Source organism: Lepus europaeus, chromosome 9 (assembly GCF_033115175.1).
Source record: "Lepus europaeus isolate LE1 chromosome 9, mLepTim1.pri, whole genome shotgun sequence".
Lineage (NCBI taxonomy): Eukaryota > Metazoa > Chordata > Mammalia > Lagomorpha > Leporidae > Lepus > Lepus europaeus.
Genome location: NC_084835.1, coordinates 60,624,796 through 60,652,307, shown reverse-complemented (window position 1 = coordinate 60,652,307; position 27,512 = coordinate 60,624,796). Strand labels below are relative to the sequence as shown.

Sequence of the window (27,512 nt, the reverse complement as noted above, 5' to 3'; positions counted from 1 at the left end):
CGAGGTGGTGCATAGAAAGGATATGAAAGAAATGAGAGTTTTAAATTTAAGAAAGAGATGTGGAGTTGCAATGCCAGCCCACGTAAACCTGACAGTGCTGCCCAGAGCGCACCAGGCAGTGTTTCAGGGTTTGACTCTTTGCCTTCTTGTTCCCAGGTTCTTTCATGCTGGTGAATACATCTGGGAGACCCGAGCAGCAGACAGCCCATCTGCTCTTACCTCAGCTTAAAGAAAATGACACTCACTGCATCGATTTTCACTATTTTGTGTCCAGCAAGAGTAATTCTGCACCCGGACTACTCAATGTCTATGTGAGGGTCAATAGTGGGCCCTTGGGAAATCCCATCTGGAATATATCTGGAGACCCGACGCGCACGTGGAACAGGGCGGAACTAGCTATTAGCACTTTCTGGCCTAACTTTTATCAGGTATGTGACTTCTCATTTCATGATTTGAAACATCCTCTAGTTTCTAAATATATATATATATATATATATATGATTATTATATTGACATAACCAGAAGATGTGTAAGGAATGTTTTTATATCAATGTAGGTAAAACCTATGCTGTTTAAGAAGGAGTGTGTTAAGATGTTGTGATAGTTAAAAAATATAATTTAAATTTGCTTATGCCTTGTGCATATTGTTTTAAGAAGATAAAAGCAGTAATCTGCAGAGGGGCAAAAAGTATATTCTACTTTCCATGTCCAGTAGACTGTGTCTGACCCAGGCAGACAGCACTTGAGTCTAAGGGAAGATGCCCTTCTCCTCTGAGTCAATGGGTCATTAAGGTTACATGCTCCTGGAGGCCAGCCTGTGAGCTACAGTTCCCTGCTTCAACCCACAGAAGCAATAGAAGAAAATACTTTACAGAAACTGTCTTGGCCACGGAGGGCTGTCCGAGTCTCCTATGCTGTTATGCTGTTGCTTGGTTTCTTGTCCCTTAACTGGAGGGCAGTGCCCTGGGGCAGTTAGGAAGTGAGACAGAAGCCATCTGAGGCCACAGCCCTTCTGTAAGGGACACCTTGGGATGCAAGGTGGGAAATTCATTACAACGGACATTTGTATAAAAAGGAAAATTATTAAGAATGCTCATTTAATTTCCAGCTAAGAGTGACATAAAGAAGACTGTGATCTTTTGCTTTTCTCTTTCTTGGTTCCCTTGGCTCACTGAGGAGCTGACTGGCAGGTGCATGTAACGTTGTATATCACATTTCATTGAGGTGCTCGTCTAGACTTAGGAGGGGTAACCGGGTCTTTCGAGGGCTGCTTGTCTTCAGAACAGGCCAGAATGTCCTCTGTTCAGAAGGTTTGGTGTTGATCAGACACAACCCATCAATCCCAGTTCTTCTATTGCTGTATGGATAATGGGAACAGATGGGCTGTAAATTCCATGCTTAATTTATCCTTGTACCCCAGTGCCTACAACCCTGTCTGATACTTAATGAGTGGTAAATAAATGTTCCTTGAGTGGTAGTGGGAGGAAGTGAAAGTTCCATTGGTATACACATAAATTGTTAAAAATCTTTTTACAGCACACTTGGCATCAAATTTTAAAAATGTTAAAAATTTACAAAGTCTAACTTTGGTAATCTATTAAGAATTTATCCTAAAAATTGTAAAAAGTGCTTATGGTTGGTTCAGTACAAGGATATTCATAGTAACTTGTTATAATGAAAAACCAAAAACAGTATTATTTCCAACAATAGAGGATGCATTAATTTATGCCACCTCATTACAAAAATTCATTTTGCAGCCATTAAGAATAATGTTATGGAAGATCATTTAATGAAGTATTTAAGCTTATATTGTTAAGTGGATAAAACTGATATACTACATTAAAATCTATTTTTAAATTTAAAAATTTATCATAAAGACTAAAATATATTTGGAAGTAAATACATTTAAAAAGTGTCTCCTTTGCAAATGGGGTAACAAGAGATTTATTGGATCTTTTTTTCTTTCTGCCATCTGTCACATTCTAACATTTCCTGAGAATACAGGTACTGTGTTTATTTAGAAAGCAATTAGAGTAAAAATTAGTTTTCTTCTCAGAAGGAGAACATCCTATTTATTGAGTGCCTTCTTTTTCTATAAATGTGCTAGTCGTCATCAGTCGGGACTATACTTAAAAATAGAACCTCTAGGACAAAGCTCCTCTTTTCGTAGGGTTACACACTGAGCCGCCCCTGGTGAGTTTGACGTGGTAGCCTGGAGAAGGTTCCTTGTACGTGGAGCAGGCGGAGAAGCTGTGATTGAAAAGCTCCTTGTGGGGGAGCTCTGAGCTGTTCCCCACTGCCCCCTGGACCTGGCTGCGGGCTCTGCAGCCCCAGGGGTCCACAGCTCCGAGGCCCAGGGGACACAGTTTTGGACAGGATTGGAAAGTATACTCCTCACCCTTGCACCGGTTTTCTTCTCTTTGGCCCTGCGGTGCCCATCCCCAACCTCCGGAGTGAGTTCTCGCGAGCCCCTCGGTAGCCTCCGGAACCATAGCATGCAGGTTATGGTGAAGGCGGCTGCAGTCCAGATTGACCTTGTATTCAGCCTTTTACACACTTAACATGGACAGTCCAGTGCGGTAAAGGGGTGATTTGATTGATAAACGCTTCTGGGAGGACAGACTTACCAAAAGGAATCACCAAGCCACGCTGAGAGTAGGATGGTCCTCTGTACCAGGGCAGGGTCATTTTTAATGAATTCTTACTTGCCTTGGCACTTTTGGGTACAGTCCTCTGCCATCTCAATTTTGAACACCTTATCCTAACCCCTAAGCCCCCACTCTTGCCCCTGTGGTCTCTGGTACATCATGAGCAGTGTATGATTTACCAGAATAAATTAGAACTTTATTCTTGTAGTTAATTCCTGCACTGTCTGAGTCAGCTGGGCTACATTGACAAAATAACCACAGACCAAGTAGCTTAAACAACAGGTGTTTATTTCTCCCACCTCTGGAACCTGGGACATCTGAGGTCAGCATGACAGTGGAGACAACCCTGGGGAAAGTTCTCATCCCAAGTGACTGTGTCCTCACGTGGCAAGCAAAGTGGGGAAAGCTAGCTCTCTCCTGCTTCTTCGAACGAGGGCACTGATGCCCTCAGGAAGGCTCTACACCGTGTGACCCAAGCACCTCCCCAAAGCCACATCTCCTAATACCATGATTTCAACACACCGGGAAGTTTCAACATGAATTTTGGAGGGACACCAACATTCAGTTCATGGCATGAGGTGACTCATTAAGAATAGCTTCATGCTTTGAATTCAAAGATGAAATTCTAGATTTTGTTTTTACAGTGTTCCTCAGTTTTTAAGAACCAGCTTATCAACAACTGTCAAGAGTATGGATCCACTGAAAACCACCCTTGCTCATTTAACTCCTGAGCACCCCAACCAAGCATCAACCTTTGAGGTTTGGAAGGCACAGGGATGGTTGTAGTTCCCTCTTTCTGCTGGGGAGACAACTTGCTGAAGTTGTTACCCTCATCACAACCTGAGCTGTAGGCAGATGGGAAGAGGTAGATGGCAGAGCAGAGATGTCAGAAGGAGACTTCCTAAGCACTGAGAATAGGCCCTAACACCACCATGGAAGACCTGGATGGTGTTTCCTGGTGGGATGACAAGGACAAGTGTATTAACAGATCTGAAGCAAGAGGAGCCACATGCTGTTTCTACCCCAGCTTATGGTATCAGCTGAATGGAAAACACTAGTAACCTGTCAGGGGAGGCAGGCAGAGGGTTTCCTTGGGCTGCAGACCCAATGCCCAGGCCCCAGGGCCAGCACATCCTTACCAAGGAGATGGCCACGGGCTCCTGCTGTGAGTCCTGCAAGAGCCCATCTGCTTTTAGTGTATCTTTCTATATCGATTTCTCTATGTGGAGTTGTGTACTGGCCTGCAGATGTGAATCTGCCTTGTGACTGTCACCTCTTTGCAAAATGTAACAAAGATGTTTCTGGTTTTATACGCACATGGGTGCCTGTGTGTGACTTTTTTTTATTTTTAACATACTATATAAAAATTAGCATCCAAGAGATGCTACACATAGGCTGTGTCTGAACCTTAACGCTGAAGAGGAGACTAGGCTAAAGGAGATGGCATCTCCGAGAAACTGTCTTGCAGGGTACAGGAGTTAGCTTCCACCAGACAACACTTCTGAATTCTGTGTAGCCTGCAAGATACATTATAGATGCCTAAAAAAAAGTGAGGCTGGTGTATATTTGAATATTGGTATATTACATATACTGGCTCCTAAAAGGTAGCATTCATATTTGATAGTAGTTTTGATATGAGTTAAGAAGGATAAATTAAATTTTTTAAAGGAATTTCATGTTATATCACAGTTTATGCTGCAATAAGTATATTTCACATTTCGCATTCATTGTTTGGGAATGAGCCGCATCATGGTGTAATAAAAGAGCACATACTATGGCTTAGATAGAATTGGATTTGAATATCATCCCTTGCTTACTTGTAAGCTTGACCAGCCAGGGCCAGTATTGTGGCACAGCCCATTAAGCCACTGTTTACAATGCTGGCATCCCGTATGAGCACTAGTTTGAGTCCTGGTTGATCTGCTTCCAATCCCACTCCCTGCTAATGTGCCTGGGAAAGCAACAGGAGATGGCCCAAGTGCTTGGGCCCCTGCTACCTATGTGGGAGACTGGGATGGAGTTCTGGGCTCTTGGCTTCCACTTGGCCCAGACCCAGCTGTTGTTTCCATTTGAGAAGTCAGTGAGCAAATGGAAGATATCTCTCTCCCTTCTTCCCTCCCTCCCTTCCTCTTCCTGTCCCTCTCCCTCCTGCTCCCTCCCTCCCTCCCTGCCTCTGATCCTCTCCCTGTCCTTCTCCTCTGCCTAACCCCCTCTCTCCTCTCTCTGTTGCTGTGCTTTTCAAATAAATAAATCTTAAAAAAAAAGCTTGGGTAACTGATTTAAACTTTATGGGCCTTGCTTTCCTAATTATAGGCTTAGATATAATGACTGTGCAGGGTGCGAAGATGAAAGAAAAACTCATCTGTGATATGCCAGCCTCTGAATAAATGCTGGCGCTTGGTTGAGCCACCACTAAGATTTGTGAAAGACAATATAAAGGGGAAACAGCTAATAGCGGAGCGCTTTGTCCCTGCGAAAGCACTTCCTAAATGCGTTTAGTGGGATGTCAAAAGGTGTTAAATGAAAAAGCGGTCCAGGAAAAAGCCCTGGGGGAGATGAAATGAACCAAGTTCCTTTTTGGCAGAAGGCCCCAGAATGGCTATACTGTAGGAGTGCCTGGTGAGGTTTCCTGAGGGTCCATGGACTCCCCCTCCCCCTGGACTCCTGTGGCTGCACCTTGGGGAACAGGTGCTCTAGGGACATATTTGGTGACACTATGTATGGACCATTGTTTTCCTTTACAGCCTGGGCCTTTGAAGGACTTTCCATTTCTCACTTGGTTTTGGCTGCACAGTCCAGAGGCATTTTCCCTCTAGGCTGGAGCTGGAATTGCAGAAGTGTTCAGACCAACAAGACATGACTGCCTGGAGTAGCTTTGATGAGCATAAAGGTCTTCTTACTCTTCTCCTGTCTTCAGAGAGTTTCGCCTAATGGGATCTGAATCACGCACGAATGGGGGCATTGAAGCGTTTCTCAGCAGAGGAAACTGTTCTTGCAAGCCATCATTGTAGCCAAATCATGGTGTCAGCCGGATGGAAAACATCGGGCACAGTTACCTGTCAGGTGAAGCTGGCAGGAGGCTTCCTTGTGTTGCAGACCCAGTGCCCAAGCCCCAGGGCCAGCGCATCCTTACCAAGGAGATGGCTACAGTCTCATGCTGTGAATCCTGCAAGAGCCCATTTTACTATTTACAATTTATGGTAGAATAGTATTCCACTGGTACAAACCACAATGGTAACCTGCATGGAATACAGCTAATTGCAGGTTAATTACAATTTGTTAAAGCACAAACTGTCAAGTATTTAGTGATTAACACATTTAATTCCTTAATTAATGTTTGTCCTAATTGCGGCTACTCAGACATGCCCTTCTGGGGCCCTGCAGCTGCAGGGAAGCCTGGGCCCCTGCCTTCCTTGGGCACCTGTTGCCATGGCTTTAGATATTGACTTCCTGCCATTGGAAGAATAATATTTCCCTCTCACATTCACCATCTTGCTTTCTGGTGCTGATTAAAAAAATAATAAGATCTCAGCTTCGGCTCTGCAGTCCCCTTTCTCTTTGGTTTCCCTACCTGTTTCAGAAAAAAAGAGGTCACCGATTGATTTCTCTGTGTTCCGCCATGCATGGCCCAGGGAAGTCTCTGCATCTGCACCCCCATAGCCTTCTGCCCACCTTGGGAAGGCAGTGGTCTCAAGGCCAGTTGGAAGCCAGCAAGGCAGGGATCTTCAGTAGAAATGATTGCTCTGAAAAAGGAGCAATGCCTAGGTAGTCTGGGCATCTCCTTCCCTGTGCCTCTCAAATGGGTGGGCTCAGGGGGTAGGCAGTGAGCAGAGGGCCTGGGAGGGGAAAGCCGTGGAAAAGGAGAGTCTCCTTGGCTCAGTGGAGCCTCCTTGTTTAAACAAGCTCCTTAGGTAAACTGTAGGGCCCTGGGAGAAGAGGAGGGGCCTTCCACTGGGTCCTGCCAGGAAGTCTTTGTACAGCCAGGATTTTGCACTTTGCAAGGAGGCTAATCCAAGACTTACCCTTTAGAGGACTGACATCTTTGCTGGGAAATGAGGAGTTGAGGGAATAGGAATGACTTGATCTTACCCATCCCTTCACAGTTACCTCCCACCTTTTATTCTCCATACAGCTGCCTGGGTTTCTTTGCTGTGTTTGCCTTCAGCCCACTTATTTTACTAGAAAGCTATGTAAAGGCACAGCTGAGTGACAGCGGACCTGCATACATTTGCTGCTTGGCGACAGTGTTTTAGAGCTAAACAAGTGAGCATTTTCCAAGTTGTGTTCTAGAAATCCAAGGAGCGTTGGAGGCATGAATTGGCCAAACAGGAAGATATGCTGAATTAGAGAAAGTCTAACTGCAGGCTGTTTTGGAGCCTATGTGTGTTTCTGAATCTCTAGGAGGGACATGCGAAGGATGTGGGTGCTGGCTGGAGTGTTTGCAGATCATCTTTTGAGTGTAGTATTCCTTGACGCACACTTGGGAATACTGAGATGTAACAGTTGAGAAACAGAACGTACCATGATTACATAAATACCTCACTATGTCCTTCCTCCAAGTGCAAGACAACTTAATTGCTGCTTCCTGCCTCTTGGATGACATGTAGAATCTGATGCCACAGTGACGTATAAGTCTCTTAGTCTAGCGGAAAGCTACTCTGAGCAGTTGCCCTTGCCCTCTGCATGTTATGCTTAAAAATAAGTATTAAGAACCCAATGGGAACATACTAGGTTGTCACTGTAGCATTAACTCAGAAGTGCACTTAGGAAATAGAACAATTTGTGTGATGTTCCGGTTTCGTCCTTGGAGATCATGGGTTTTATTTATTTTTTAAAAACGTAGCCTCATCTCAAAATTTCATTCTCAATTTGTACTTTTTATTTGGTGAGCAGGAATAAGAACATCTTCTGTGGCTTTCCATCTTCCATCTTTATGTGGATGTTGCCTCTTGCATGTTAGCGCAGTCCCTTAAAATTCCCTATGTTGGTTTTTTTCTTCTACCTTAATTTTCATAGACATCCTGTTTCATGTAATGAAAATTTAAGCTATGATCATAGAACATTATTTTCTATAGGGAAAGAAGAGACCAAAGGAAAAGTGAGGAGAATCATGAACATTGGTAGGTGGAATGGAAGAAGTCATTTGAGAATAGGCCAGACAAAGCATCAGAAATTAGCTCCACTGACAGATTTACTGTCTACTGAGTGCTTTGTGTTTCCAAAAGCAAATTTATATTTTATTTTCTAATAACCCATTCCTATAAATATATGTTGGAATATTTTGCTCCTGGTTCCTTTTTATTTAGTTTTTATGATTTTTTTTCTTTTGTGGTTGTACATATTTATGGGGTACAGGGTGATAATTCAATACATGTGTGCAGTGTGTAATAATAAAATCAGAAGTTAGCATTTCCACATTCCCATTTCTTTCTTATTTATGTTTGGAATCTTCAAATTCTTTTCTTCTAGTTCTTTCTAAACTACTTCAATAGGCTGTTGTGAACTGTGGTTGCCCTTCTGTGTTATAGAGCACCTGAACATACTCCTCCTACTCACGGTCTGGTTACTTAATGGGATATACATGGTAGTTTTGATTTGGCTCCTTGATTATAGAAACTTTCATTCAGTATGTTTCTGTTCTTTTTTTTATTTTACCCATTTGACAACAACAAAATAGCATGTTTGTAAATGGGTAGGACACACTTTTGCTTTTTATTTAAATCAAAAGCAGAAAGGATCCACTAGGTAATCTGTAGGAGAACAGACGTGCCCCTGTTAATCCCCTTTGTTCAAGGCGCCGACAGGTGACTTCCACGAGCACGTCTTCCTTGGCGAGTGTTGGTATTGTTGAGGAAATCCCTTTACTTTGCTCCCACACAGCAAGGCGAAGTGGCAGCATGGAAAGCTCATTTTGCCCTTCACTGAAGCAGGGAGTGGCAGGGATGCTGCAGTTTTACGCCGTGTCCCCATCTCCCATTGGCAGGCATCTGCAGGGTGGCTTGATGTCACACCTCTCAGAGGTCCACATCGGGGAATGGCCTTTCCTGGGCACTAGGCGATGGCTTAACCGGTTCTTTCTGATCTGAAAGCAAGTGTCTTTTCCCAAAGTCTTCAAAGGCTACAGAGATGCAGTATTTTGTCTCTTGAGATGTTATTAGTAGAGGGATTGAATGAATGTTGCTTCTCTCTGTTCTGCATTTCCTTCTGTCGTGTGGCTGTAAATAATATCTGGAAACCATCAGCACAAAAATCCTTTGGGAGAAATGGGGACTCACAGTGAACCAATACACACCAGCACGGTAGCCTATCCTATTCACAGTAGCTCTGTTGTACAAAGTCTCAGAGAACATTGCATTGGTACATACAGTCTCCCTTCAAAATCTGCAGAGGAAGTTTCCAGGAATAACGTGCCTCACCCTACGGCTACAGGCGGATGCTCAAGTCTTTTGTAGAAAGTGCTATAGTATTTGCACATAACATATCCACATAACCCCCCTTACTTTCAGTCACCTCTAGTTTACTTATGAGACCACAAACAATGTAAACAGTTTTTTGACTGCATTTCTCAGGGAATAATGACAAGGAAATAACCTCTACATGTTCAGTACAGGTGCAACTATTTTTGCTCCCTGCTTGATTGAGTCTGTGGATGACAAATACATTAATATGGAGGGCAAACTGTATCAAGCTATTCCTTCTATAGGAAATATGGGGCTGGGTCCTTGGGAGCCTCAGGTCACAGGGTTGTGAGCAACCAATCAATCATAATCTTGTTTTATGTGTATTTCTGTTTAAAGAAGCCATATCTGTTCATTAACGTTGAACCCCCAAACACTGTAACTCACGTCTGAGCACAGCATGGCCAACAGGTGTATTTTCTCCTTAAGGTTCATCACAGCCTTCTTGTTCCTGAAAATAGCAGAGAGCCTTCCTCACCACATTTGGGGTCATTTTCAAAAGCAAAAATCACCAATCAAAACCACAAAATTGTGAAAAGTATGACACAAATACACTACCATCAGGACACTTTATTTTTAAGAGTTATTTATTTATTTATTTTTGAATTTGTTAATTTTATTTGAGAAGTATAGTTACAGACAGTGAGAGGGAAAGACCATAAGAAAGGTCTTCCATCTGCTGGTTCACTCCCCAAAAGACCTCAACAGCTGGAGCTGGGCCAATACGAAGCCAGGGGCTTCTTCCAGGTCTCCCATGCAGGTGCAGGGGCCCGAGGATTTGGGCCATCTACCACTGCTTTCCCAGGCCATAGCAGTGAGCTGGATTGGAATAAGAGCAACCAGGCCTACTACTGGCACCTATTTGGGATGCTGGCTCTGCCGGAGGAGTATTAACCTACTGTGCCACAGTACCGGCCCCAATTTATTTATTTATTTGAAAGGCACAGTTACAGAGATACAGAGGCAGAAAGAGAGAGAGAGAGAGAAGTCTTCCATCCACTGGTTCTTTTTTTATATTAAGAAAGCTAAAGCAAGAAGACAGAGCTTTGCCTTGCTGGGCCTCCTGGGGAAATGAGTGCATTGAGCAGCCCAAAGTTGTTACTGCTGTCTTCAGGTGCCCAACTAACCATGCAGATTTTGCAAGTATATATTTGGAGATTAAAATAAGTTTTTTGATGTACACAGATGCACCAATATAGAATCCAGGAATGAAGAATGACTGTATTTTTATTAAGCCAATTCTCCAAAAATGGTGACTTGAAATTAAGTTGTGGCAGTATAGTTATCCCAGAATAAGATACGGTGGTTCTATGAATCTGATATACTGATCCATAACTTGTCAGATAATCATAATTTAGGTTGGATTAGAAAGCAAAAGCATTTTCCCTAAACATGTGTTTGTTTCAATAAAAACACACAATAGCATTTAGACCAGATCTGGCTAATACCAAAGTTTGTGGTATAAAATTATAACTAAAGGTCAGGTTTTAACTTGCATAATACAGATTCTAAGTAGTTTAGTTTTTTGACTTCTGAGTTGGATTTTATTATTTTATTTTGCACATTTTTTGGGGGCCTGTAAAGTAGTTAGTTTCTCTATTTTTCTAATATGTTGCAATAATGTATTATTTTAAATATTTGGTAGCAATGTTATAAATGCATATGTACATTTAAAGTACGATATGTGTAATTTAATTGAAAATAAGTTAAGCCAGGCCCTGGGTTTCTCCTTGACTTTGCTGGAGTATGAGGCTCCCACGTGGATTGCAAGGTGTATTGTGTTTGGCTGTGACAAAGTACTGCTTTTGACACATGCTTTCTTGTTAACCAGAGTAAATGACAGTGTATTGGTGAACTGAGCAAGAAAATTTGTTCTCAAAAACAGGAGGCTGGATGGTAAATATTTCAGGCTTTGCGGGCCAGACGGTCTCTATGGCAGCTCCTCAACTCTGATGTTATATGACAGCAGCTGTAACCAAGTGATAAATGCATGAGCATGGCGGTGTGCCAATAAAACTTTATTCATGGATGTTGGATTTGAATTTTATGTGATTCTCATGTCTCACAAAATATTATTCTTCTTTTGATTTTCTCCCACTATTGAAAACTATAAAACTCTCTAGCTTGTGAGCAATGCAAAACAGTAGGTAGTCTAAGGGTTTGCCCCATATCCTGCGGTGGACCAAGTCCTGTCTTAAAATTTGACGTTGCTAAAACTACTTTTTATAGCTTTCCAGACATCTATACTTGGAGGTTAAATAGATGAGAATTACATCCCCAGAAGTGAAAATCTCAGCACATAACTGTCTACACATTTAAGGGAATGTGTGTGTGTATGTGTATATCTATATATATGTATAGTCTGTATATAATCTCCCACACTACTAGTCAAGATAATTTGGAAACATAGAAAGACTTGGAAAGTAAAAGTGACCAAAGATTGTGCCCTAATTGTGTAATTGCTTGTGTGATGTCAGAAAAATTATTTAAACTTTCTGACTTAACCGACTCACATGGTTAACTGGTACAAAACACGCCTGGGACAAGGACTCATGTATACAAATAAGTAAATGTTTTGAGAATTACTGAATTCTTTTTTTAAGAAGGATTTGATATGTCCCCCTAAGGAAACTCAAGCCTCACTTCTAAAACAGAAGATTGTCCCATATATATACATATACACACACACACACACTCACACTCACACTCACACTCAATTGTTAGGTGCGATCAAAATGAATAGGGCACATCTCCAAATGAATTTCTTCCCCCCTGTGCACTTTCTTCCAGAAGTACCCTCAGTGCTCTCATGTCATCATTTCCTATGACTTCAGTCTTTTGGGGCCTGGGTGTTGGCATTGCTAGATGCTCCTGTGACTCCCACTGGGTGCTGCACACCCTGGTTGTGCTTCACTGGGGAAGTAGAGTGGACAGAAAGAGACAAAAATATTGTTTTCGGGTTTGCAGGTTTCCCAGTAAGGGGACCGGCAAGAGGTGTGTGCAAACTGGAAAACTTGCCAGATGACAAGAGTTCATGACACTGAAGTTTTTCCTGGGATTCTGAAACCTGTTTTTGAGAAACCTATTGAATATGACCCTCATGGTGGGGCTGCATGTTCCAACCCTCCTGTTCAAAGGGAGTATCTCAATGGTCAGGTGTAAAATGAAGTCAGTAGTCGGTCTGAGCCTCCTCTGAACTTTGTCATCCAAGGCAGGACAGAGGCTGAGCATCCCCGCTGCAGAAGTCTGGAATCTGCACTGCTCCACAGCTTGAAATGGGAACATCAGAGTGATACCGTCATTGGAAAACTCCACATCATGAAACTTGATTTCATGCACAACGTTGTTATACATGTTATATCAGATTACCTCCCTGCTATGTGTATAAGGTGTAAATGAAGCTTAAATGAATTTTGTGTTTAGACTTAGGTCCCCTCCCCAAGAGATCTCATAAAGGCAATGAAAATATTTTAGTATGGGGGAAAAAAAATCCAAAACACTCTTGGTTCCAAGCATTTCAGATAAGAGATAATCACCCTCTGTCTTCACTGAATCTTAATTATTTAAAAATAGGAAGCTTCTCATTACCAGTCATACCCCCTTTAAAACTGTGGTATGTTCTGAAATAGTTATATACTGAGTGGTAAAGGGGATGAAGCAGCTAGTAAGACTTGTACTTGTTAACAAGTCCCTTAAGAGGTCAATGAGAAAGAGCAGGGAAATTTATTCTTCCATATGATAGATTTGAAAAGCCCTCTCACAGAAGTTAAGGCTGCTTTTCTTGGCCTCTGATTTCTTCATCTTCTTCCTTTCACGCTCTTTTTCTTTGGTGGGGCTATAGCACTTTTGGGTTTAAATAAAATATTATGTAGTAGATCTTCTCCTACAGTTTCACCTAGAAAACAGATCCACATTACAAAGATTGTTCCTGTGTTTTGTTTGTTTGTTTGTTTTTTGATAAACAAGCCTATTTCTAAACTCTTGGCATTGCAAAGTATTACTCAAGTGAAATCATGTGCTATGTTTTCTTCTGGAATCTGCCTTTTTTCACTCCGCATACTTCTCTGGGGATTCACCCAATTGTTGGGTGTGTCAGTAGTTCCTTTGTGTAGCTGAGTAATAGTCCATGGTGTGCATGAACCAGACTCTGCTTAATGATTCAACAGCTCAAAGACACATCTGGGCTGTTGCCAGTATTTAGCTCTTAGAAATAAAGCTTCTAAACACATTTGTGTGCAGGTTTTTATGGGAATGAAGTTTTCATTTCTTGGGGATAGATGTCTAGGTGTGCAATGGTTGGGTCATCATTTAAGGCTGTGGTCTTCGTATTATATCATACATTATATGGTGATGAAGTCTTCCTGTGTATGTATAAATGTAGTTTAAAATACTTTTTAAGTCAGGGTGGGTATTTGGCACAGAGATTAAGAAGCACATGGGATCCCTCCATCCTCTATCAGAGTGCCTGTTTCAAGCCCCAGATCCTGGTTCCAGCTTCTTACAAATGTGTATTCTGGGTCTCCACCAGCACACGGGAGACCCAAATTGAGTTCAGGGCTCCTGTCTTCCACCTGGTCCAGCCCCAGCTGTTGCCAGATTTGGAGAGTTCAGCAGCAGATGGAGTCTCTTTCTCTTTCCGTCTGTCTGTATCTCTCTTTGTACATTTTAAGTAAAATAAGTAAATGTTTGAAAGTGTGTGGGTCACTTAAACAATAGCCGGACATCTGGCCCCTTGAGATAAATAATCCAGTAAAGAACATTGATAGCCCTCACAGTGGTTTTGTTTTTAGTCTCAAGTTCTCTAAAGTGGCTCCACCTTCTCACAAAAGTCGTTTATTTCCATGACCTCAGACATGTTTCCCTTTTCCTTTGGTCTTCTCACTTGATCAAGCTGTTACGAAAGTCCTCTTGATTTCACCACTGTGGACATTTTTGTTTCTTTCTCCTCTTACTTCATACTTTGCCATCTGAAGGTCAGTTAGCACGGTGTCTCGTCTACATTATTAACAGGGTGTGGATGATGTCCGACAAGTAGTTGTGTGTAACCTAGCCACAGTTGCCCCTTATGGCTGTAGGCTCAGTTCTCTTCATGGTCATGGTCTCACCCATTTCAGGGCCTTTGCACAAGCCTGGAATAAGCTGTACTCTCCACACTGTTAACCTGTTCTTATCATTCAGCTGTGGACTCAAATATCACTTCCTCCTGGGAGAGTCTGTATGTTCGTAAGACTGTTATTTGTTAAAGTTGTACAATACCTAGGATACCACGTGACTCTGGTCAGAGAGTTACCTTGAAAAATGTTATCTAGAGGGGTCGGCACTATGGTACAGGTTAATCCTCAGCATTCCATATGGGTGCTGGTTCTAGTCCCGGCTGCTCCTCTTCCCATTTAGCTCTCTACTGTGGCCTGGGAAGGCAGAGGAAGATGGCCCATGTCCATGGGCCCTAGCACCCAATTGGGAGATCTGGAGGAAGTTCCTGGCTCCTGGCTTCGGATCGGCCCAGCTCTGACTGTTGCAGCCATTTGGGGTGTGAACCAACGTAAGGAAGACCTTTCTCTCTGTCTCTCCCTCTCACTGTCTGTAACTCTACCTCTTGAATAAATAAATAAATAAAAGTAAATGTTATCTAGAGCAATCACAATCTTAATGCTGTCTCTTGAGGAAAACTGTGTTTGGAGTAAGTCTAACCTATAATAAAACTTGTCAAAGTCGTCTTTAGATTTTTATCTGATGCTCAGGGACAGCCTTGACTTCGGTAGTGGGTGGGAAATCCTTTCTATATCCTTGCACACTAGATGCGTGGTCTGCCATGCCCTCCTCCCACAAAGTATCCTTTCACCACAGGGTTTCTGTTTCTGTTTTTTTCCTGATTTGGGACTGTTGCTGTGGATTCGTTCTGAGAGGAGGCGCGGTGGGACAAGTGGTACTGACTCACAACACAGACACCAGGAGTCTGGTGAAAGTGGGCCAGAGGCAAGCAGCCCGAAGACTCATTTATTTCAGTTGGTACCGCAGCTTATATAGCCAAGACAGCCAATCCTGTCAAGGGTTGGTTTATGCCCTAACCAATCACAGCCTGTTGCCATGTAGGCTCCATTGCCAGGTGGTTTCCCAGGTGGTTTCTGAAGCCATTCCTGAGTAACTGATGCTCACTTGCCAGCGGCCATCTTGGCATGGCCTTCTCATTCCACCACATGGGACGATTATTGAGGCATTATTTTTGTGTGATGATTTAACTAGTGTCTGTCTTCCTTTGAAAGTGGATGACCGGCGCCGCAGCTCAGTAGGCTAATCCTCTGCCTTGCGGCGCCGGCACACCGGGTTCTAGTCCTGGTCGGGGCACCGATCCTGTCCCCGGTTGCCCCTCTTCCAGGCCAGCTCTCTGCTGTGGCCAGGGAGTGCAGTGGAGGATGGCCCAAGTTCTTGGGCCCTGCACCCCATGGGAGACCAGGAGAAGCACCTGGCTCCTGCCATTGGAACAGCGCGGTGCGGCGGCCATTGGAGGGTGAACCAACGGCAAAAAAAGAAGACCTTTCTCTCTGTCTCCCTCTACTGTCCACTCTGCCTGTCAAAAAAAAAAGAAAGTGGATGATCTCAAAGGCCTAGATACTTTGTATCCCTAGCCCCTTGTAAGTGATTCCAAGCCTTTGTCTTTCCAAGTACTTGCTCCTGTCTGTGTGTCCCCCACCCTGCTTCCAGGGGAGCCCTTAGGTCCCTGCAGAGTGGGGTGGGACCTTATTTAACTGTGTAGTCTAAAACCTGGAACGCTGAGTGGCTTATGTGAGGCACTTGATTAACATTAGTTTGGAACATGAATGAATAAATGGGGAAACGATGGGTAGTATATATATATAGGAAGTATTTGGCAAAAGTCTGAGAAAATAAGTGAATAATGTAAATATTTCTTAATTTTCCAGGTGATTTTTGAAGTGGTAACCTCTGGACATCAAGGCTACCTCGCTATTGATGAAGTGAAGGTGTTAGGACATCCGTGCAGTAAGTTGGTTCCACTGTGAAATGTTGGGTGACATCATGGGGACAGATTTACGTTAGGATGAGCAGGAGGGCATAAAAACCAGGGAGAAGCCACGCTGTCAGGAGAGGGCTCCTAGAAGTCTCTAGATGTGGTGTGCCAGCCTGCAAGTCCCTTACTGAGGAATCTGTATGTGGATGCCATGCTTTGTGTGTAGCTAAGTGTCTTTTAAAATGAAAACGAGGAATGGGGATAAAGGAATTCATGGACCTGTTGGGACATCCTTGCAAACAGCCTGCTTCTTTGTTGCTGTGATGTTTGGATTTCCCTTTCTCTGTAGTAGTACAAGGTTACATATTGAGAATCTGTGCATTTTCTTCTTCTTTTTAAAGATTTATTTATTTATTTGAAAGGCAGAGTTACAAAGAGGCAGAGGCAAAGAAAGAGAAGTCTTCCATCCACTGATTCACTTCCCAAATGGCTCTAACAGCCAGAACTGGGCTGATCTGGAGCCTGGAGCCAGGAGCCAGGAGCCAGGAGCCAGGAGCTTCTTCCAGGTCTCCCATGCAGAGGCCTAAGCACTTGATCCATCTCCTACCGTTTTCCCAGACCATAGCAGAGAGCCGATTTGGAAACAGAGCAGTCGGGACTCAAACCTGCACCCCTATGGAATGCCAGCACTGCAGGCAACAGCTTTACCCACTACACCACAGTGCCGGCCCCTGTGCATTTTATTTTTAAGTCCAGTATATTTCTGGTATCGTTGTTTACTTTTTGTCACATTGTTCCCAAAAATATAGTCCTAAACAAACGCATCAGTCGAATGTAAGAGACCTACCTGAACCACGTAGGGACACTGGAAATTGCCCATGCTTCCTCTTTGGAAGATTCCTTCTTATAAAAAGTGCAATGGGTGCTAAACACACAATTTTTTTAGTACTTTCTGTGAAAACTCTCAATAATTTTCCTGTTTGCATGGGAACCATTTTCTTAAATAAATAAAATAGTACTGGATATCAGCCAGCCCCATTTGTCCCCATTCCCCAGGGCTGAGCACAGTGGTAAACTAGCCCTTGCACTTCTCCATCTGTGCGGTTTCTAATCCATGCTCAGCAGCAGAAGACTTTAGCTGATTAAAGCAGAAGCTTTTCTTAAGGGAATTGGCTGCCAAGAACTCGTGGAATCCCTGTGAGCACTGGTGCTCTAGGCTCCGATGATGGGCAGGCCCCCCGAAGTGAGGCTATTCAGGCCGACCACAGTGACCACCTCAGCAGAGGGCCTGGAGCCACATCTCGGCCCACCTGACACTTGCCAGTAACACACACACACATGCACACACTCACACACAGGTATGTGTTTCCCATCATCACTTTGTGTGCCCAAAAACCACAATGAATTCCAATGAATGGAATGTAACTGTATATATTGCTCTGTAGATGCGTCCCTGCAGGCCCTCAGGTACGAAATCCGTGGCTGTGCAAGTCCCTTATATAAAAATCCTAGTATTTGCATAGAACCTGCACCCATCCTCCTAGATACTATAAATATATCTGGACTACTTATATACCTAGCTGTGTAAGTGCTATGTAAATAGTTGTTATACTGTATTGTTTACCAAGACAGGAAAATTGTGTACATGCTCAGCAGAGATGCAACTTTGGTCCACGTATGTTCAGTCTGGTCCATTGAAGGCACAGATGTGGGACCTGGAGTGATAAAGCCACAACTGTATTCTTATTCTTCTTCCTTCTACTTAGCATTCCGTTTTCAAAATGTGGCATTCTATCCCATGGATACACCACGTTTTAATTTTTTGTGCTTTAGTGAGTTTTGACTCTTCTCCCTGTGTTCCCCGGTGCTCAGTTGTCCTCTATTGAAAGCATTGCTAGGGTGGGCGTTTGACCCAGCAGTTAAGACACAGGTTGGGGTGCCCACATCCCTTCTCAGAGAACCAGGGCTCCACCCTGGCTCTGGCTGGTAATTCCAGCTCACTGCTAGTGCATATCCTGAGAAATAGCAGTGACTGGGCTCCTGCCATTCACGTGGGAGACCTGGATGGAGTTCTCAGTTCCCAGCTTTGGCATCAGCCCGACCGACCCTAGCTGTTGTGGCCATTTGGGGAATGAACCAGTGGTTTGAAACTCACTGTGGAACTGTCTTCCTTCCTGTGCCCTGCCTCTTTAAATAAATACATTAAAAGTTCAAAAGAAAAAAAAAAAAAACATAGCTATAGTGAATACCCATGACTGTACCTCTTGGTAATGTGTGACAGCCTCAGCAGGATAGACTGTTGAAAAGCCGAGCTGCTGGGGATATAAGAGAGATATATTTTTGGTTTTACTGGATGCTGCCAAATTGCTATGAAAAGTGCCTGAACCAGTTTATCTTCCTACCAGCAAGACGTGGAAGTTTTATTGTCACTGTATCCTTGCCCGGAGTTGATATTGTCAGACTTTAAATTTTTGGCCATTGGGAGGATGGCAGGCTGCTTTAGTTTTAGCATCCATGGCATTAAAGAGAAATGGGCAGTTCAAGCATTTCATAGGTCTCTGCCGATGGCCCCAACCCAACTCTTGAGAGAATGGGGAAATCTACAATATTGGAAACATACACACTTGCAGGATGTCTCAGCATTGTATTGCGTGGATGTGAGTGGTTCTTAGAGCACTGTCTGTCACAGTCATGGAGAAGGCCTGCGTGGTAGTTACCTGATGAGAGTATCATGGAGCAATTGTCTAAGGCCATGCAAAGGGGGTTGCTTTCTCTGATACCTGTGTCTGGGGGCTCTGATGCCTGCCACCACACACACACGGGAATAGCCAGCAGTGATCTCACTTGGTACGAAGGCAGACTTCACTTTTGTAGCCTGTCTCATTTGCCTTCTAGTCTGTGGCCACAAGACTGGGGAGTTCAGGAAGAATTTCTCCCCTTTTTCCAGAAAAGGCAGGGAAAGGAACAAGACTGTACCTAATTGAAACAGCGGGACACATTTAGGCAGCCGAATATAATTACCTGCTTTGGACCTTGGCCAGATCCTGGGAGTAACAGCCTGCAGCTTGGAAACGAGCCACGGAATTATCTACTCTACATAAGTGTTCATGGCCTCTGGCTCACCTCTGACTGGTAAATAGGAACATCAGAGCCAGCAATAGGGTGTGCCTACTAAGTGCTGAGTGCTCCAGCTCCAGGGACAGAGCAGGTCTCGCGGAGAGGCCGACGCTGAGCTGGATGCAGGTGTACTGGCTGCAGCCAGTGCTGCTCCGGGCTTGCTAAGTGTGTCCTGGGTTCCTTTCTTTACATCTGGCCTTGGCCGACAGAATAGCCCCTTCCATTTCATAGGTGTTAAGTCATTGTATTCAGCAAAGACATAAAGACTTACTGTTTATCCTCTGCCAGTGCCTTCCTGTAATGTGGCTCCTGCAGTTTTATTCATGCCTGAGGAGCCAGCTTCCTAGGGCCCTGGAAGCGGTGCTTATGTTCTCCCCTTTGGAGAATTCCTGGGCTAATACCTAATTGGCTTCCTGAACTGCCAGTAGGAGGCCCAGAATTGCAAAACAGTCTCTGTACCAGGATGATATATGGTGCAACAGCATTTTGAACTGTAAGCTTTAAATGCTTTTGATGATAGCCCTTCTGTAGTTAGTTTTTCCAGAATCTCTGGGTTTATGGGAAAAACATGCAAATAAAGATTTTAAGGAAGGCAGTGGTTTGGTCTTAAAATGGAAAGCTTTACAGGTAATATTTTATGAGATTTCCTATGAGATTTCTAAGTAATAATCAATTATCTCAAAATTTTGGTTCTTAAATTTAAGTCCTAAAAGAGCATACATATTTCATATCCAAATCTGGGTTTCCCAAATGCATGCAGAATTGCTGAATCTCATTTACCTTACTGTAAAGGCTCCCGTTTCGATTCACATACGTTTATGCGTAAACATTACAGCATTTTTTTTTAAATAGGAGCTGTTCTGATACCAGTATATGGTTGCTCATAAAATTGACTTTAATGTAGTGACAATAAGCTGCAGGATCAGCTTGAAATGTGACGATGGCTGTGCAGAATCAGCAGCTCTCTCGTGTAAGACCACTTCTAATAAACACAGATAATTCTGGCATTTGGTATGCACACTAAAAATCTATTTTGAATTTTGTTCAATAATCCTGGTAGAAGAAACCAAAGAAGCATTTTATCACCTTTATAATGTTGTCTCCTGTATTAAATATGATATAGGCTTGCATATATGGGCATTTCTATTATTATGATGTGATACTAACATTTTTTTAATTTATTTGAGAGGCAGAGAGAGCTGCCATCTTCCAGTTCACTGCCCGATGCCCACAGTGGCTGGGGCAGGACTGGGGCTGAAGTCAGGAGCTGGGGGCACAATCCAGGTCTCTCCTGTGGGTGGCAGAAACCAAGTCCCTTAAGGATCACAACTGCTTCCCAGGGTCCTGCTTTGCAGGAAGCTACAGTCTCCATTCTGAGTGATGGAACAAGGACATAAGCCTCAGCCACTTAAGGTTCTTGCCTAAAAGTAGATAGAATGCCATTGTGCCCCATAGCCCCGCTTTCTTTCAAGAGAACAGTTGATTCTCACACCCTGTATTATTCCCCGCCCCCCACCCCATTCTTCTCCAGGTTTGAAAGCCCTGGAAAAACTTGAAAAACCTGTATGCGGAAGCTCACCTCTGCTGGCTTCCCCCACACCCTCCCTCTAGACCCTTTGTTGTGGGCTGGGTTAGCCTAAAAATTAGCATCTCCAGCTCTGGCTCTTACCTTTTACTTAGAGAAGAATTCTAAGCCTAGGCTCAGGCATGGCATGCAGCATGGTAAGATTTAAGTTTTATTTAGAAAGTGAGAAGAACACATAGGAGCACGAGGGCTATATTAAGGGAGAGTGGGCGGGGCCAAGAAGGGTAAACCTGATCTTCATACCAGTGCTTTCCAGGGGGCCAGCAGGAGAGAAGGAGCAGGACTGAGCAGGAGGGAACAAGCAAGTGAAAGGCTGGGCCTGGCTCTCTCCAGGCCTCTTACTCATGTCCAAAGCGGGAGTGGTTGCATAGTCTGATTGACAGGTGGTGGATGCAGGTGGGATTACATGGAGGCAGGGGAGCTGTGGTCTCCAGCTCAGGAACTTAATCTATCTCCCTGACTTGTCCCATATCACCTTAATGCACCCTAAGATACATAAGGCCCAGCTGCCTGGAGGACTGGGCCCTCTGCCACATGTTCTTCCTATGTGCTCCCTGGCAGTTGGTCACCGACATCTACGAATAAATAAATTCAGTTTGGCTGTGAGTTCATATCCTATCTCCTCTCTGATTCTGTGGCCCTTTTTCTTTTTCTAGATGCCCATGATACAAGATATGGCTATCTTTCTTAATCAGTTAATTTATTTTCATCTTTATTTGAAAGATAGAGAAAGAGAAAGAGACAGACAGTGACACAGAGATCTTCCATCTGCCATCTGCTGGTTCACTACACAAATGCCCACAGCAACCAGGGCTGGATTTGGTTGATGCCAGGAGCCCAAAACTCCATCTGGGTCTCCAGCATGGTGACAGGGACCAAAATAATTCAGCCATCACATGTTGCCTTCCAGGGTGTACCCTAGCAGGAAGCTGGATTGGATGCAGAGTAGTTGGCACTTGAACCAGGCATTCTGAGATGGGATGCAAGCTGCAACACTCTGGGAAGAAGTGTCTTAACTGCTAGACCCAATCTTCACCCTTCATATATACTTTTATATTTTATAAACCATATATAATTTTAACAGTCTTTTTTTTTTTTAAAGATTTACTTATTTACTTGAAAGTCAGAGTTACACAGAGAAAGAAGGAGAGGCACACAGAGAGAGAGGTCTTCATCTGCACTCCCCAATTGACCACAATGGCCAAAGCTGCACTGATCCGGAGCCAGGAGCCAGGAGCTTCTTCTAGGTCTCCCACGCAGGTGCAGGGCCCCAAGAACTTGAGTCGTCTTCTACTGCTTTCCCAGGCCATAGCAAAGAGCTGGATTGGAAGTGGAGCAGCTGAGACTTGAACCAGTGCCCATATGGGATGCCGGCACTGCAGGCGGTGGCTTCACTTGATGTGCCACAGCTCCGGCCCCAATTTGAACAGTCTTATTGAGACATAACCATGTATTGTACAATTCATCCATTTAAAGGGTATGATTCAGTAGTTGTTACTATATTCACTGAGTTGCATAACCATCGCCATAATTAATTTTAAAATATGTGTTCCACCCTCTCCCCCCTCATCCCCTAATTCCCATACACAGAAGTAGTCATTCTCTGTTCCCTCTGGCCCCTGTGGCTACGCCTCTGCCACATCTAGTAGACCATTATTCTACTTCCTGTTTCAGTTGATTTGCTTTGTTCTGCATACTTCATTTAAAAACTGTTGCAATACATGGTCCTGTGGACTGGCCTCTCACATAACATGATGTTTCAAGTTTCTTCCATGTTGTATCCTGTGCCAGTATTGCACGACTTTTTAAATCAAATAATATTCCATTGAGTGTAAATGCCACATTTTGTGTGATTGCTCATCAGTTAGTAGACATTCATTTTTCTCTACATTTTGGCTATTGTGACTAATGCTACTCTGAACATCAATGAAGGTTTTTATATGGATGACTGTTTTCATTTCTTTGTGTGTATCCTTAAGTATGGAATTTCTGGGTCACAGGGTAACTTGATGTTTAGCATTTTGAGGAACTGTGGACTTGTTTCTCCAATTGGCTGCAGCATTTAATATTCTAAAAAGCAGTACATGGAGGATTCCGATGGCCACATATCCTTGCCAGTGCTTTTGTCTTTTTTTTTATTGTAGCCAGCCTACAGGGTTTGAAAAGGGGATCACTCTGTGGTTTGGATTACCTAACGGCTAATGATGTTGAGTATCTTTCCATTTGCTGTTGGCCATTTCTATATGGTTTTCTGAGAAATGTCTATTCACATCCTTTCCACATTTTTGATTGCTATGTTATAATAAGTCTGTTGTATATGTCTAGATACTAGCCCCCTATCAGACATATGATTTGAAAATATTCCCCCTGCCCCCAGACTGTCGGTTATCTTTTCATTTTTTTCTTTTGGCACTTAAGCCACTTGTGTTATTTGGTGTTGCATCTAGGAACCCTCTACCTTCTCCAGGATCACAAAGAGGCAGTCCTATGTTTTCTCCAAAGAGTTTTATAGTGTCAGCTTTTACATATAGGTCTAAGAGGTGATACTTGTGTGTGGATAAGCAAGAGATACAACTTCATTCTTTTTGTATATGGATATCCAGTTCTTCCAGCACCATTTGTTGACAGACTATTCTTTCCCCCCATTGAATTGCTTTGGCGTTCTTGCTGAAGATCCATTAGCCATACACACAGAGACTTATTTCTGGATCCACAGTTCCATTTGTTTTATCTACATGTTAAACCTTCTGAAAGTACTACAGTATTGTGATTAATGTAACTTTGTAGCAAGTTTTGAAAGTAGGCTCTGTGAATCCTCCAACTTCGTTCTTTTTTCAGTATTGTTTTGTCTATGTTTTTAAAATTTTAGAGAATTCTTCCACCCACAGGGTCACTCTGCAAAAGCTCAAAATGGCAGGGTCTGGGCTGAACCAAAACTGGGAGCTAGGAACTCAATCCAGGTCTCCAGTACGGGTGGCAGGCGTCCAGTTCCTTGGTCCATCACTGCTGTCTCCCTGCTGCTTGTATTGTGTGTGTTAGCAAGAAGTGGAATTGGAAGCCTGAGACATTCTGATGTCAGGTGCAGACTTAACTGCTAGAAAAAAACACCTGCTCTGTATTTTGGCTATTCTGAGTCCTTAGTATCTCCTTGTGAATTTGAAGTTTGTCACTACTTGCCAAAAACATATCAGCTGGGATATTGGTAAGGATGTGTTGACTCTACAGATCACTTTTGTCAAGGAGTTAATGCCATCAAAACAACAGCAGGATTTCTGATCTGAGAACATGAAATGTCTTCTCTTTTATCAAAGTCTTTTAAAACTCTCTTCAATAGCATTTGTCATTTTCAAAGTACATGTTTTATATTTCTTTTTGTAAAATTTAGTCTAAGTGTTTTGTTTTGATGCTGTTATAAATGGAATTGTTTTCTCAATTTCTTTTTTGGCTTTCTCTTGCTATAGAAATGCAGTTGAGTTTGTATAACAACTTGGTATCCTGAGACCTTGTCAAACTTCCTCATTAGCTCTAATTGTGTGTGGGGTTTTATTGTGTGTGTATGAATTCTTACGAGTTTTTATACACAAAGCCAAGTCATCTTTGCACAGAGTGTCCATATTCCTATTTTTCCAGTCTGCATGCTTTTATTCTTTTTCTTGCCTAATTGTCGTGTCTAGAACCTCCAGTAAGAATGTAGAATAGAAAATGGAAAGAACAGACATTGTTTTCTTGTTTCTATTCTTAGCAGGAGACCTTGCAGTCTATCAGGATGATGTTAGCTATGGATTTTGCACAGACTTGTTTGCACAAGGCAAGTTTCCTTTGATGCATAGTTTGTAGATTTTTTTTTATCATGAAAGAAAGTTGGATTTTAACAGATGCTTTTTCTTTACCTATCAGATAATCATGTGTTTCCTGTTCTTAAGATACTGATTTTTGGATGTTAAGCCAACCTAGTAATCCTAGGATAAATCCCACTTGGTCATTATGTATAATCTTTTTACATATTGCTATATAGAATATTTCATACAAAGTTGTTTGTGTATATGATGCCCTGAATTCTGAAACCCAAAACTTACTTAGAATCTTGTCACTATTATTTTGTTGCCCATTAATAACACAATTAAGATGATACAAAATCCTCATAATCCCATGTGGTTATAAATGGGGGAAAATTGCATTCAAAATCTTATGCATTTTATATTATTACTTGGACAATATAAAAATAAGTCAACAGTTTGTTTAAAGAAATGCTGTTTTATAATAGGGTAAAATTATTTTTAGAAATAAGTTACTGGCCAGCGCCGCGGCTCAATAGGCTAATCCTCTGCCTGCGGCGCCGGTTCTAGACCCCGGGTTCTAGTCCTGGTCGGGGCACCGGATTCTGTCCCCATCGCTCCTCTTCCAGTCCAGCTCTCTGCTGTGGCCAAGGAGTGCAGTGGAGGATGGCCCAGGTGCTTGGGCCCTGCACCCGCATGGGAGACCAGGAGAAGCACCTGGCTCCTGTCTTCAGATCAGCGCGGTGCGCTGGCCGCAGCAGCCATTGAGGGGTGAACCAACAGCAAAAGGAAGACCTTTCTCTTTGTCTCTCTCTCACTGTCCACTCTGCCTCTTTACATAGCCATACATCATTTGCTTATTTCCAAGTTTACTTTTTCAATAAAGGTTTTTTAAATGAGGCTGTTCGTTTGGTGTGGCAGTTAAGACACCACTTGGGATGCCAGCATCCTCTATCAGAATACTTGGATTCAAGACCTGGCTCTGCTCCAGCTTCTAACTTCCTGTTAGTGTGTAGCCTGGGAGGCAGCAGGTGCTGGCTCAGAGAGTTAGATCCCTGTCACCCAAGAGATATCTGCATTGGATTCCCCACAACTGATTTCTTGGCCCAGCCTGGCTGTTGCTGTCATTTATTGTGTGAACTTGCAGAAGAGGGGCTTGCTCTCTCTGTCTCAAATAAATAAACACAAATTTCTAAAAAAATTAAAAGGATATTAAACAATGTAATCAAAATAAGCATAACAGCAATGAGACACAAATTAGAATTGTTATAGAATCTTGCTCTGTAGAATAAAGATAGCCACATGCTTTGGCTGAGAAATGCATCGGACTCAGAACTGACATTTTGTCTTATTTTTTATTTTTAAATATTTATTTATTTATTTGAAAGTCAGCACTACGGAGAAAGAGAGATAGAAAGATCGTCCATCTGCTGGTTCACTCCCCAGATGGCTACAACAGCCAGGGCTGAGCCAGGAGCTTCGTCTGCATCTCCTATGTGGGTGACGGGGCCCACGTCGTTAAGCCATCTTCTGCTGCTTTCCCAGGTGCATTAGAAGGGGGCTGAATCAGAAAAGGAGCATCCAAGACATGAACCAGGACCCATATGGGATACCAGTGTTGCAGGCGGTGGCTTCACCTACTGTGCCACAACACCAGCCCCTGACATTTCGTTTTGAACATAGGAACTTAACAGAATTTTTTTTTCCTCAAAAATGTTATTTTCCAAGATATTGTTGACTTTTGAAAGTTATTTGTATAATATCTTGCTTATTCTTCTTTGATAAGACTGTTGAATATTTTTCTTCTTGAGTAATTATTCTATTAAGACCTATTCTTTTTTTTTATTTTATTAGACAGTCAGAGATAGACAGTGAGAGAGAGAGAGAGAGAGAGAAAGGTCTTCCTTCCATTGGTTCACCCCCCCAAATGGCCGCTACGGCCGGTGCGCTGTGCTGATCTGAACCCAAGAGCCAGGTGCTTCTCCTGGTCTCCCATGGGGTGCAGGGCCCAAGCACTTGAGCCATCCTCCACTGCCCTCCCGGGCCACAGCAGAGAGCTGGATTGGAAGAGGAGCAACCGGGACTGGAACCCGGCGCCCAAATGAGATGCCGGCGCCACAGTCAGAGGATTAACCAAGTGAGCCATAGTGCCAGCCAGACCTATTCTTAACTTTCAATCCAAACAAAAATAAGTGTAACCTGAAACATGTTAAGATCAAAGTTTCAGGCCGGCGCGTGGCTCAATAGGCTAATCCTCTGCCTTGCGGCGCCGGCACCCCGGGTTCTAGTCCCGGTCGGGGCGCCGGATTCTGTCCCGGTTGCCCCTCTTCCAAGCCAGCTCTCTGCTGTGGCCCCAGGAGTGCAGTGGAGGATGACCCAAGTGCTTGGGCCCTGTACCCCATGGGAGACCAGGAGAAGCACCTGGCTCCTGCCTTCGGATCAACGCGGTGCGCTGGCTGCAACGCACCAGCCGTGGCGGCCATTGGAGGGTGAACCAATTGCAAAGGAAGACCTTTCTCTCTGTCTCTCTCTCCCTCTCACTATCCATTCTGCCTGTCAAAAAATTAAAAAAAAAAAAAAATCAAAGTTTCGTGCTTCTGTGGAAAGTAACTTGGCCTTCATGGACTTATAATCTGGTGCCTTTAACAAGGGTAGCATAATGTTTTCTTCCCACAATAATTGAAGAGTAGAGTAGTTAATGTACATGAAGAATTTAGAACCTTGCTTACTGCGTTTTAAGACCTTTACACATTTTAGTTACTATTTACTATTATAATTGTTTATTACATCTTGATAGACCCACTTGAATTAATTAGCTGTAAATGTTGAATCTAAATAGCTAAGTTGATCGATTGCTCAGAAGGAAAAATTCAGTTGTGTCCACTTTAAAATCCAGATGATGTTTGCAGTCTATATAATTTCTTAGTGTTAAAGTGGGCAGTGCCAGGCTGTTGCTTTTGG

At 43.2% G+C, this 27,512-nt stretch overlaps 1 protein-coding gene across 2 annotated transcripts in view; it reads left to right on the top strand.

The window, feature by feature from the left end:
* The window catches only part of PTPRM (protein tyrosine phosphatase receptor type M), an 884,602-nt gene that overhangs the window by 331,345 nt on the left and 525,745 nt on the right, over positions 1 to 27,512 (top strand). For both annotated transcript variants that reach the window (XM_062201377.1, XM_062201376.1), the window contains exons 3-4: positions 157 to 428; positions 16,027 to 16,105. In XM_062201377.1, coding sequence (XP_062057361.1) covers positions 157 to 428; positions 16,027 to 16,105 — 351 coding nt within the window. The remainder of the gene's footprint in view (positions 1 to 156; positions 429 to 16,026; positions 16,106 to 27,512) is intronic.